Source organism: Asparagus officinalis, chromosome 3 (assembly GCF_001876935.1).
Source record: "Asparagus officinalis chromosome 3, Aspof.V1, whole genome shotgun sequence".
Taxonomy (NCBI): domain Eukaryota; kingdom Viridiplantae; phylum Streptophyta; class Magnoliopsida; order Asparagales; family Asparagaceae; genus Asparagus; species Asparagus officinalis.
Window position 1 is genome coordinate 51,744,158 of NC_033796.1, and position 13,603 is coordinate 51,757,760.

The 13,603-nt window shown below is 42.0% G+C and overlaps 1 protein-coding gene across 2 annotated transcripts in view; it reads right to left on the reverse strand.

Moving 5' to 3' along the window:
- Window positions 10,480-13,603, reverse strand: part of LOC109834105 — a 12,246-nt gene continuing 9,122 nt past the window's right edge. For both annotated transcript variants that reach the window (XM_020402018.1, XM_020402019.1), the window contains 4 exons: window positions 13,138-13,273; window positions 12,892-13,059; window positions 12,549-12,617; window positions 10,480-10,908 (listed from right to left, as the gene is read on the reverse strand). In XM_020402018.1, the coding sequence (XP_020257607.1) occupies window positions 10,705-10,908; window positions 12,549-12,617; window positions 12,892-13,059; window positions 13,138-13,273 (577 nt within the window). In that variant the 3' untranslated portion in view covers window positions 10,480-10,704. The remainder of the gene's footprint in view (window positions 10,909-12,548; window positions 12,618-12,891; window positions 13,060-13,137; window positions 13,274-13,603) is intronic.

Consider the following 13,603-nt stretch of genomic DNA (forward strand, 5'->3'; position numbering starts at 1 on the left):
CGCGTCTGAAAACATCTTTGGCCAATAATAGCCGATGCGTCGGAGTCGATCTCCTAATTTAGCTCCCGGCTGATGAGCTCCGCACATTCCGCCGTGAGCTTCCTTGAGGGCCTCTTTTGCTTCCTTCTGAGAGAGGCATCGAAGCAAAACTCCATCATGCGATTTACGATACAAGACTTGAGAGACTGCGTCGTAATAGAATCTGAGGGCCTTTCGTTTGATAGAGGCCGCTTCCTTACGATCTTCTGGCAAAATTCCATATACGGCATAGTCGATGTACGGGAATCGCCAATCCCTGGATTCAAACTCCATAGAAGTTGTACAGACTTCTCCTGACGGTGTCTCGTCTGAGTTTTCTTCTGTAGGAATTTTAGAAAAGTATAGTTTTCGTCCCGCGACTGGAATCGTTGTTTCAGTCTTTGGTGGCAACGCTAATGAGGTTGCCAAGGAGGCTAGAGCATCTGCATAAGCATTCTGAGCTCGTGGTATATTTTCGATGAAGAAACCTTCGAACTTTTGAGCTTGCTCTAGCACTGCGAAGTAATATGGGATCAGATCTTCATGTCGTACTTCGTATTCTCCTCGGACTTGATTAACGATGAGTTGAGAATCACCGTAAGCCTCGAGGTGCTGAAAATTAAGTTCTTCAGCAAATTGCATTCCTAATAGCAAAGCATTATACTCGGCTACGTTGTTAGTGCAAGGTTCGATTAAGGAGAATCCTCTGGGAATTACATGGCCGTTCGGAGAGATTAATACTACTCCTACTCCTGCGGTGATTGCTCCATGAGGATTTGCTCTGGACGCACCGTCGAAGAATAGTTTCCACACTTGCGAAGCTTCTTGAGTAGCGCAGGCTTCAGCGACCTCGTCAGGTGTTCTTCATATAACTTGGATGCTCCCGATACTGGATGATCGGCTAAGAAGTCGGCCAGTGCTTGACCCTTGACCGCCTTTTGGGGCATGAACTGCATGTCGTACTGCAACAAGAGAATGGCCCATTTGGCGAGTCGGCAATTTAGAGAGGACGGTTTTGTCATCAAAACTCTCAAGGGATTCACTTTGGAGATAACATGAATTTCGCATCTTTTGAATTGCGAATACCAAGGCGAGACATTCTTTTTCGACCGGATTATACCGGTGTTCGGCTCCCATCATGGTTCTACTCAGATAATAGATGGCTTGCTCTTGACCCTGATCGTTGTTCTGGGCCAACAAAGCTTCAAGGGAATGGTCCATGGCTCTCACATACAATAGAAATGGTTTTTCTGATGTCGGGGCCACAAGAACTGGCGGTTGGGTGAGATATCTTTTAATCTCTTCGAATGCTTTTTGACACTCTCCATCCCAAACAAAGGATACTCCTTTCTTCATGAGCTTAGAGAAAGGTTGGCAGCGCCCTGAAAGATTTGAGATGAATCTTTGAATGTAGGCCAGTCTGCCCTGCAAACCTCTGAGCTCTTTGAGATTTTTCGGAGGTGGCATGTCTTGGATGGCCCGCACTTTTTCCGGGTCAAGAGAGATTCCTTTGGATGTAACAATAAATCCCAGGAATTTTCCACTTGAAACTCCGAGGAATGATTTTGTAGGATTCATCTTCAACTGATGTGCTCGCATGATTTCGAATATTGTCTTTAGATCTGCAAGATGATCGTCTTTGCATTGGCTCTTTACCGCTATGTCATCAACGTAGCACTCGATCTTCTTTCGTAGGTGTTCGTGAAAGATTGTGTTCATTGCACGTTGATAAGTTGCACCTGCATTTTTCAGGCCGAAGGGCATCACTGTGTAGCAATACACCCCCAGTGGTGTTCTAAAAGCAGTATGTTTTTCATCGTCCGGGTGCATCTTGATTTGATTGTACCCAGAGAATCCGTCCATGAAAGACATCCTTTCATACCCGCAGGTGTTATCAATCATAACATCCGTGATGGGGAGTGGGAATGCGTCTTTCGGACAGGCGGCATTAAGATCGCGAAAATCGATGCATATCCGGACTTTACCGTTCTTCTTGGGAACTGGAACAATATTGGCCACCCAGTCAGGGTGTTGTTCTTCCCTAACGAAACCTGAGGTTGTTTAACGGGTTTTACGTCCGGATCAATGTTGAGACGGTGCATGGCAACCTTCGGGTCAAGGCCGGGCATATCTTCATAGTTCCAAGCGAAGACATCTATATATTCTCGGATGAGAGATATAAGGTCTTCCTTCTCGGTGGATGATAGGTCTTCTTTTTCGGATGATGACAAGTCTTCAGCTATGAATATGGGCTTAGGATCATGTTCATCTCCCATGTTGACCTGGATTACTTTATCTTCAGTGGGCGGTTCGCGTTGTTCGAAACGCATATCCCACAGGATATTGAGACGCTTGATCCAAGGATCCTCGGTCGATTCTAATAATTCCTCATCACCCCCTGCGTCTTCATCTGGATGACTAGTTGAAACAATGTTCACAGTTAAGTTTTTAAAGAAGGGTCCAACGCTGACGTCGGACTCGTATGACGATATTCCGGATGATTGGTCATGACGTAAGTAATTACTGATTTTGTTTTCCGAGGCGGGGGGAGGCGTGACGTAACCCACGCCCCTTCCGGTTTTTTAATAATAATCCGGAGGTTTTCCTTCAGGCCCTGTTTCTCATTAAAATTATACCTCATTCGTTTCATTAAGTATATAGAATTGGGTTCGTGGTAATGGAATTGGGGAACTCCGTCGTCTTCCTCCGAACTTGCTCGTTTGAGTTGTTCGGGTTTGACTTTACCAAAACAGATCGGCTTCTGCCCTCTCCTTTTGGATGGGACTTTGAAGAAAGCCTTTTGTGCGTCCTCCACTTCTTCCTCCAAAGCGAAGGATGACTGGATTGGCAAGGTGAGTGATGCCTCTGTGCACAGTACGTGCCATGGGTTGGTACATTCACTAGAATCATTCTCTATTTGTTTATTTTTAAGAGGGACATCAGACAAGTACGCTAAAATGGAATCTTCATTAATGAACCACTCGCCCCCGCTCGGTACATCATTATTACTCTCACCCTGATCCATTACATCAAAGTTTAATTCCCAAGGACAATCTTCCTCAGGATCTGGCTCGATGTCTGCTTCATTACCGCTATCTACATCTTCTTTCTCTTGGGATTCCAAATAGAAGACGGAGTCGGTATGAAAGTTTTCTACTCCTCGGAAGGGGTACTTTTCTGCGATTAGGGTTCGAACTTCGCCCTCGTCATTGGCGTACTTCATGACCTGGTGCAGAGTAGATGGGACAATGCGGTTTGCATGTATCCATGGTCGTCCCAGCAAAAGATTGTAGGACGTATCCGCATCTATGATGTAGCATGCTACTTCAGACTTAAGATCTCCGATCTGGCACCTGAGTTTGATCTTTCCCAGGGGTCGGGTACTGTTTGCATTAAACCCGAAGATAGTAGTCTGGGTAGTGTGCAGCCGATGCATAGGAATCCCTAAGACCTGCATGACCCTATAAGGCATGATGCTGAGTGCGGAGCCCGGATCAACCTGGACACGACTAATTTCGGAAGATCTGATATATCCCGTGTAGTACAGTGGTCGGTCATGTTCATGTTTGACCTGCATATCTTCTTGCGTGAATGATATGCAGGGTAGACTTCTCGTCGCCTGCAGGCATTGCAGACAAGTTTGATCATCAGAAGCTTCAGGAACTGGAGTGACTTGGGTGATGAAGCTCTCCGTATTCTTTAAAGCTTCGATCAGAGCTTCCCTGGTGGTTTTGGATAACTTCAGGAGCTCATACAAGGTAATCATGGCCGGTATGTTGGCCAACTGTGCCATCACGTTGAACTGGAAAGGAGCACTCGATTCTCCAACTTCTAGGTGGAGATTTTTGTTGAACCGGAGCTCCTTCTGTTTCCCTTTATCAACCGGCTTTTTCGGGACAGAACCCCCAGTGTCTTGGGGCTGTTCCTCGACCTCTGGAGTGTTCTGGCCATAATCCCTCAGGTAAGCTTTCCCTGACCGAGTGTCAGGATTGCCTTCTGGGTATGCTGCTAGGACAATCCTCTCCTCTTCTGAATCGGTAAGAGGTTTGAGGTGATCATCATTTTCAGTAATGGAAGGGCTAATCATGTTAGAAGACTTAGCCTTGCCTCCCCTCTTTCCAGACGAGGTGCTCATCCACTGTTGATCTCCTAGCAGGTCAGGGTGGACCCACATGATTTCCCCTTTTGGAGTAGTGAGTGGCACCAACCCCCTGTCCTTCTGACCATGCAGGTCAGCATTCTTCAGGTGCATTTCTCCCTTGCGGATGGGTACAACACCGTTTGCGGTTACCACTGGGGGAAAATCACCAAATTGGACCGCTATCATATTAGTGGAAACGGTCTTCTGCTCCGGCTTCAAGGTGAGCACATTAGCGTTCACCAGATTCTGCAAGATGTCTTTGAAGACATAACACTTTTTGGTAGGATGTCCCAGGAATCTGTGATAACGACAATAGTTGGGGTCATCTGCTTCATCCGGTTTCCTGACCTCAGGCAATTGCAGCTTGTTGTTCTTTCGAAGCAATTGGAATAATGTATCCACGTGCTCCTCTTTGAACGAATACTGCTTGGGCGCTCTTTGCTGATTTGGCGCTTTGCCCTGCTTGTTCGGCGGTGGAACTCGCGTGTAGTCGGCCGCCAAGGTCTCCTTCCCCTTAGACCGTTGGGCGTTGTTCTGGTTGCGTTGCTGATTTTGCTGCTGCGGCTTGGGTTGTGGCATTTCTTCGGCTTTGACCCGTGCCACTATTTCTTCAGCTTGTTCTCCTTGTGAGACTAGTTGTCTCCAGGAGCGACATTCTGCCACCCCCATTTGAGCAAGGAGCTGGGTCTGCAGGTTGTGCCTGCAAGTTTCAACCAGAGTTGATTGGGTCATACCTGAGGGGCACCGTAATGCCATGCTGCGGAATCTTTCCACATAGGCCTTGATTGACTCTCCTTTCCTTTGCTTAGTGGCGAGAAGAGTTGGGACTGAGACCTCCGTGTCGTCCTCGAAGAATCTAGCCAAGAAGAGCATTTCCAGATCTACCCATTTTTGGATAGATCCAGCAGGCAGTTTCATGAACCATTCGAAAGCGACACCCTTAAGGGTACCAATGAATAGCCTGGTCAGGATGGCATCATTCGCTACTACATCTCCAGTTTGGGATTTGAAGTAGTAAATGTGTTGATTTGGCGATCCTGTGCCATCAAAAGGTTGTAAGGTAGGGGCCTTAAATTTTGGTGGGTAGGGAGCTGTATCCCACTCAGCAGGGTAAGGCCGTACTACTCCCTCTTCACGGAGTTCGCTTCTATTGGCGATTGTGTTGAGGCGAGCCTCCAGTTCATCCATCTTGGTGGATTGAGGGTGCAGTTCTTTTTCCATCTCCTTCTCCCCTTCAGAGGAGGATCCCAGGTTGTGAGTCTCATGATCTGAATGTTCGTGCACTTTTTGTTTTCCCTTCGAAGTTGTTCTCCGCGAAGACTCAGGTTTATGGCCTTTTTCAGCAAGAAGCTGAGCCAACATATCTTTCAATTGGAGAAGTGTCTCCTGTTGCGCCTGGAGCATGACATGATGTTCGTCCACTCTTTTGGCTATATCTTCATGGTTTCCCGTCGTGTAAGCGGAGACCTCCCATGCTCCGACAGAGCTTGAAGATTGAGATTCGGCTATTGCCGAATGTTCATCACTTGTTGTGACACCCTTGGCTAACTTTTGATAGTCAACCGGACGAATGGCTCCTGTCCGAGTCCGAGTATTCCGATATACTCCTTCGAACTGGTCACAAATTTCTCGGACAGTTGGCGGATGACTCCCTTGTGACTCGTCAGAATCAGCATGCGAGGCCTTCCCTCGGCCGATCATGTTGATAGTGACCTGTGGGTATTCCGCTTCAGTTGTCTTCTTTCTGTTGCGGCGTTGTCGTTTGGAAGGCCTAACGACGTTTGTCAACCTGTCGAATACGGACTGCCGAGGTGTGGATGCATAACAAGAGCATTCTGACAGGACGGCCGAGATAAGCCTCTCACATTGGCATAAGTGAGCTGCTTGTACTGTAGATTTTCCTCTTGACGATAATTCCCGTAAGTCAGGAATTTGGGAGGAAACTTTCCCCGGGCTCGGAAGTGGAGATGGAACCCCCTGCCCTTGGGTGGGTGATATTGGTTCTTGTCGAACGTGAATTTTAAAGCCACGCTGATTTTTTTGAACCTGACGGACCTCTTGAAGATCGCGTTCTTGAGAAATAACGCGAGGGTCGCGTTGAAATGTGTAAACACTAGGCCGAGGCCTGCGTTTAAATGATGAACCTGACCTCTGAGGGTCAAGTTTTGGTTGAACGCGCCCCTGAGGGTCGCGTTTGGTTGGTGAAACAGACTCCTGAGAGTCATGCTTCGTTTGAACGCGCACCTGAGGGTCGCGTTTAATTTGTGAAACAGACTCCTGAGAGTCATGTTCAATTGGAACGCGCCCCTGAGGGTCGCGTTTAGTTTTGGCAGCTCCCTTTTGAGGGCTGCGTTTTGAATGAACAACGCGCCACTCAGGGTCGCGTTTGAGCTGTATCAGCCTAGGTTCGCAATTGAGCTCATTGCCACGCAGTGAGCGTTCTTCTTTGGGAACGCTAGGCTCGGTTGGATTTTTAGAAACGCGATCTTCGCGTTGGGCCAACAATCGCCTTTCCCGTAAGTGTGCTCGTCGTATGGATCTTCTCCGTCGGCGAGCGGCGTTCTTTTTGGCTTGTTTCAAAGCCTTAGCAGCAACGTCATTGACGTTTACAGGACTCGTTTCTTCCAGAGGCCGTTTGTGACCCGAAGCACGTCTTGCTGTCGCGGAGATGGGATCTTCCGCCAGCAGAGCCAGTTTGAGTTCCTGGCCGAAGGAGAGGGCTTTCTTCGGCACTTCAACAACAGAATCGACCTTCTTTGAGGTCTTGCGGACCTCGTGCTTAGCCTTGGGGCTAAGCGATCCAGAGGATAATGCTTCCTCATATTTTGCTTGATCAAACTCCACGATGAGAGTTTCTACAGTCGTTCCCATCCTCATATTTTGCTTGATCAAACTCCACGATGAGAGTTTCTACAGTCGTTCCCATGAGGTGGACGTCGGATTGAGCCACCACTTCTTCGTCGGAAAAGCTAGTCCCCAGCGGAGTCGCCATCTTTTGTTTGTTGAGAAAATTGTAATGAAGAGAATAAAGAAAATGTGACTTTGATTCCTTTGATCTCAATTACAACTTGATTACAAAAGAGAGGAAAACGAATTTGGTTTTCCCCTTTGTTTAAAACTGGGTTCTTCTTGGCAGCGATGGAGTGCTTCCTTCGATTGATTGCGTCGAACTTGCTCCCCGTTGATGATCCGACCGTCTTTATCTCGTGGGAACGATGAACTTTCGTGGAAAGTTTTATGAATAACTCTGAATGAGTTTAAGAACTCTGAACGAGTTTGAACTCTGTGAATAGAGTTGTTGGAACCGAAAATTCGGTTAGTGATCAAGCTGTTTTTCTGTTGTCGAAGAATCCTCTCAGATTTGATCTTCTGAGTTTAATTCAAAAATCCTATCTCCAAGGATTTCGTTGCTGCTGAATCTCCAAGCCAGAGTGGTTTTCAACGAGCCAGCCAATAGCCTCTGATCTGAGCCCAGAGAAAATCCAATCAACCCCTTAACTCAGTTGAGTTCGTTGAGTTTTTATAGGGGGATAAGAGGTTGTAACCGACCCCTATATCTGCTCCTACGTGGGCAAAAATCTCTCAGGACGTGGGAATAAACGGTTTTGGAACCGTTCGACTATGTTTGAGTGAGTCAAACGCCCAATCTGGCGTTCAGAACCCAACTTCGCTTCTTAGGATTGAGACGCGAGGTTGGGTGTTAGCTGAACACCATTGAACGCGAGGGTCGCTCGCGTTTTGGCTTGTTGCCTGCTTGGAAACGCGGGGGTCAATGTTGATTGAACCCCTATGAACGCGAGGGTCGCCCGTGTTTGGATTGTGGCTTGGCGACGCGGGGGTCAGCGTTGATTGAACCCCTATGAACGCGAGGGTCGCCCGCGTTTGGATTGTGGCTTGGCGACGCGGGGGTCGCCTTCATTTCTAAAGTGGTGACGCGGGGATGACATCCGCGTCTCAGAATGAGCTATTTGACTTGTAACTTCTTCTGTGGTGCATTGCAAGGACTGTTGTTCAGTAATCCTGGCTTTAGCTGTTATGGAGTGTGAAAGTCGTCAGATTGTAACTTTCACTGTAGATTGTGAAGACTGCTGAATAGAGTTTTCATCCGTCGTCGGAAGTGTCGTTGAATTGTAACTCTTCTCGATCTATGTGAAAAGCCCTCCATTCGCAACTTTCGTTCACCGACCCGACAACTATTTGATTGTAGCTTTCGTTGTAGGAGCTAGACGGGAATCAACATCCATAGTGTCTTAAAGATGAATATTTGCCCACAGCTCTCTACCAAGCAACTCACCAACTGAGTCCAACCTTTTATTTCTGAAATAATCCCACTGCTCATCAGCATCTCTAATAGTTGCTAATATATTATTAGCCATGCTGTTGTCACAGCCATCAAAATCAATCATCTCAGAAGTGAGGTCGCGTTTGTGGCGATTGTGGAGTTACGGATGCAGTAATTTAGAAAGTCGTCTGATTGTGACTTCTATTGTCGGAGCTTGTTTGAATAAGCTATCTATTGTGATTTTTAGACAGCCTACACTGTGCATGAAATGTTATGCACTAACCACAGAGTTATCGTGGAACGGCTTCCGTAAAATTATGAAAAATAACCATAACCTAGAACATGTCCAATCAAATGGGTGCATCTTCTAGTCGATGCTATAATAATAATAATATCCAAGGAAAAATCTCATCTCGAGATATCGATATCGAGCGCATAGTCATGCTATGAAAACACGCTTATAAATCATATTTTTTGACGGAAGTCGTCTTCATGCACAGTCTCTCCTATTGAGGACAACTAGGTGATCAAGCAGCAATTTTTTTTCCCACCAAACCCAAATCTCAGGATCCCCTTGTGAATGGATAAGCAAGGGAAGGAGAGGAAGTTGTTGGTTGGACTTTTGCTAAGTTGGGCCTTTGAGCAATTTTTTTTAAACCTTATATCATGTGGGCCTTAAGAGGTTTTGTTTGTTTTCGTCTTTCAACTCCCTATCACGAGGGCTTCTTAAATAAAGTCTTGCATAAACAATCAAAAATATTGACCATTACAATAATGGCAGGAGAGCAAGGAGGTAACAATAGTTCATCGAAGAAAACAACGAGGAAGACCAAAATCCGACGTGGCCAGGTTTTCTGCCGATTTCACTCTGTTGAGGAAGGAATTAGGTGAGAGAAAAAAAACCTAGGTGGTGACGATTTACTCTTTCGTTTCTCTTCAGCCCTAGCGAAACAAAGCTAGGAAAGAAAAACAACAAAAATGAAATAACCGACGTGGAAGGGGAAAAACCAACGTGGAGGGGTTAAAAAAGTTTTCCACGGGGAATAAAAGCTAACCAAGCAGCCCCTATAAAAAAGAATACTCATGTCAAAATTTTTATTTTTTATTTTTTTGCCCTCTCAAATTTTAATAACTTGTAATTGTACTATTCATTATAATTAAACTTTAACTAATTATCCAAAACATCTTATTAATTAAGGACCTCCTTACTTTCCCACATATTTAGGCATTCACTGAAATGTAATTAACATAAATACTTTATAACGATAAGAAAATTTATAAAATATATTATAATGTATATAAATAATTTTTAATCATAGTATAAAATAATCAGTGTAATAAAATATTTTATAAAATGATTATAAATAATTTAATAAATTAATATTATTAAATGGTCAAATGCCTATTTATAAAATATAATAGAAGAGTATTATAAATAAAATAATACACTATTAAACATTCTTAAAAAAGTATAATATTGAATAATTTATACAGTAAAATTGTATTAATATTTAATAGTAAAATAATATAGTTATTTTAATATTATAACGTAACTAACAATTACACTATTATTTAATACATTATAGTGAATAATAGTATTATAATTATAATATATAAATGTTAGAAATAAGAATAGTTAAAATAGCATATAATTTATTATAATTATACTACGTTATAGTTAAAATTTTTATAATTACATATTATAATATTAAATAATTATTTAATTTGTTATAAATAATAATAACTAAATAAAGTATGGTTAAATTATAATAAGTATCTAAAATATAAAAATTACTCATACAATTCCTTATATACAACTTTATTTATTAATATAATAGCTTCTATTATTACAGAAGTCACTTTATAATTTTGCACTCAAAGAACAAGAATTCAAAACCAAAAATAATATATCCACATGCAAAGCACCTGCATTATACTGGTGTGTATAAAAGTTTATATCCAACAACACCGTTATAGCTTATCCCATATTTCAAGGAAAATTGTTTCAAAAATATCTTATGTTGCTAACTTGACAAAGTTCAAAAAAGTTACAGTTATCCAAGAAAGCAATTCATTTGTGTATGTACAAGAAATAAAGTTTGAAAAAAATTTCCAGGCGATAGACATATTTTGTTCACTAAAACATCAACCTGTTTCTACAAATCAAGGGACATATCTACAGGAAAACGAACTGTATTCTGACTGAATTCTGACCCTTTACTTTATATCTGAAAGAATATTGCTACATTAAATATATGATACATTATTTTTCTGCTTCTGTTGAAGAATGTCTATCATCTGGGTACCACTCTAGTAAAGCTTGATGGCTTGTGTAACCATTTGAAGCTTCAGCATTTGCAGTATCTTCAGTTGAGCACTTGTCAAAATTATCTGAAATTATGCAACCCCCCGAATCGCAAGATTCAATTTTCCGAACTGTTTCTGGATTTGTGACCTTCCGGAATCTCTGAGATCATGTTCATGATTTAGAAACTGAGGATGTACTTAGTACGATGAAGCAAAAATATTTATAGACAATGTTTACATCCAGATGAGAACGATACCTACTATATTCTTTTTGAAATCTTTACTATTATGAGTACTCCAATATAACTTGTGTATATAAAGATAAAAATTGAACCTGGGCACGCTCACTAAGCTACTAGCTCTGTACTCTTTTCAAGTGTATATTGCAGTTTTTCAAAAAGGTAATAATGAGAAGAAAAGGCTCGCAATCTTTAAATCCTCAATAATATTTGAATAAACTGGTCCTAACCTCATTATTGGGGAGCATTTTTCTGCTTATGTAACTTTGTCGAAATGAGACACCAACATATCTGGATCATTGAAATATTCTCACCAATGCACAACAGAATGCATCTGCATGATGTATCTGATGTTTACGTGGTCTATTAATAAATGGACAATGCCAACTTTGCATCCTTGAGATAAATTTACGTGGAAAAAAAAGTACATCACTCAGAAAATGGCTCCTTCCATCCAGAGCTACTAGACAATAAGGAAAAATACTAATAAAGGAGTGATAGAACTACAACCTTCCAGCTTCAATCATCCCTTCGTGTAAGAGTTGAGTTCAATAAGTTTAGATCACTAAATGTAAATCAACTGATTAGTGGATGAGTGGATAGATTGAAGTCTGGAATTTCAGAAGCAGGCATACTCACTGAAAGTGAATAGCTGCTTTAGGTTACCAATTATTCTCTTAGAAAAAGTTTCCCCTGCTCACACTAGGGTGTAAAAGAGAAAAATGCCCCCAGAGCCACTAGAATGCAGTCACACTCATTAGCTACACAATGGTTATTGCTGTCAGAGACGTTCTCTGACTGCAGCAGTGCATTTGGTCTGGCAGTAGTTGAAGTGATGAACCGTTATATTTTCTATTGGCTCATGTAAGATATCATACTGTGTATAAAGGAATGAAATAAGGGAAATTACAAATAAAATAACAAATTGGTGGCTTGCAAGTAGGTAAGAGGCGGTTGGATCGCAGATTAAATAACATAGTCAACTTGTTCCGTTGTTCATGATAAGCCAAGAACGCCTAGAAAAGTTAGGAATGTGCTTATAGAAAAAGGATGAATTTAAGAAAATAGCAGTGGTAGATATTTTAAGTGGGGAACAATGCAATTCATAGATGAGGTTTCATGTGAAAACCAGGTATCCATGGAAAGAAACCCCATGATTCTTGTACTGCGAGTGAAGAAGAGAAGACACATATGGTGCTTTGCAGAAGGATCTGAAAATGAATGCAAAATATGGACAACCCTGAAGGAGTGTTTGGAGAAAAGGAGAGATGGTTATGTAAGAAGATTTGGAGAACAAATACAGTGAGTGAGAGGATAATAAAGCCAACCTGAAGTTAGAAGGCAGTGCACTATCAGTGCACCTAACTACTGAAAATAAAACTAGGACTGAATGCTGTGTACATATGTAAATTGTAAACCAGGATTATAGAAGCAAACTGAATGGATATTCACATTAACTTGCCTAAATTTTCATATATGAATGAAGACAGCACATTTAGCGCATTCTGTGACCTAAGACAACATTCTACTCAATAAATTTAAAAGAATGTGAAAAAAGTACCTGCAGGGCATCTTTTAAGTGACTAATTTCCATAGCTCGCATTGCAGCTAGCTTATGCTCTTTCCGCACCTTATGCCCCAAAGAAAAAGTAAAAGCAAAGCATCATAGATTAAGAATGTCAGATACAATGATACGGAAGTCATAAAGATCTCAACAATAGTCTATATATTCAAATTTCACTAATTTGATCCAACTGGGGAAACTTATGAAAGGATGAATTGGGACCTATAACCAAGATCAAATTTACTAATTGTGGTACAAGTCAAGTTCATTTGGATTGAAAACTAGATATAAATGAAGCAATAGAATCAGAATGATAGCACAAAAGCCATTATTATTATACCTGTTCTTCTAGATCTTGAATTCGTCCTAGAGAAGTTTGTTCTACAGAAGCCCGACGCTTGCATTCTTCCTCGAGCATGTCTGTCATTTGATATCTCAGTTCGGCCATTTCTTGAGTTAGATCTTCTGCTTCTTCCTTTGCCTTTAATTTTTCTGCTCTTAGTTCTTCCTAGAACACAGAACAAAACTACTTTAGGCAATTAAATCATCTGATAATAACGTGGACTTAATATAGTAAGCTTGAAACCTTGAGTTGCACAACTTGAAGTTCAAGTTCACGGATCTGGTTCAACATCTTCTTCATCTCCTCATTTGCATTATCATCCAAAGCTGTCACAAGAGCCGGATTTGAGACAAATGGGCAGCAAACTTCCCCAGAAATGCTTCAGAAATAGTATTAATTATTACTAGGAGTAAAAACCAAAGAAAAGAGAAGAAAATCAGAAATAATGAATTTGAATGTATGCTAGAGATGTTAACATCTAGAAAAGATAAAAGCAAAGCATGCATGAACATGGTATCAGAAATGGGCTAAATATTAGAAAACCTCCGTAACTTTGGACAATTATCGGAAAACCACACTTAACTTTGAAAATAACAGAAAACCCCCCTTAAGTATCAGGATTAGCACAAAACCCCTTCAACTTTCTGATTTTATCAGAAAACCTCCTTTAACTTTCAGATTTTATCAGAAAACACCCCTCAGTTAGGGG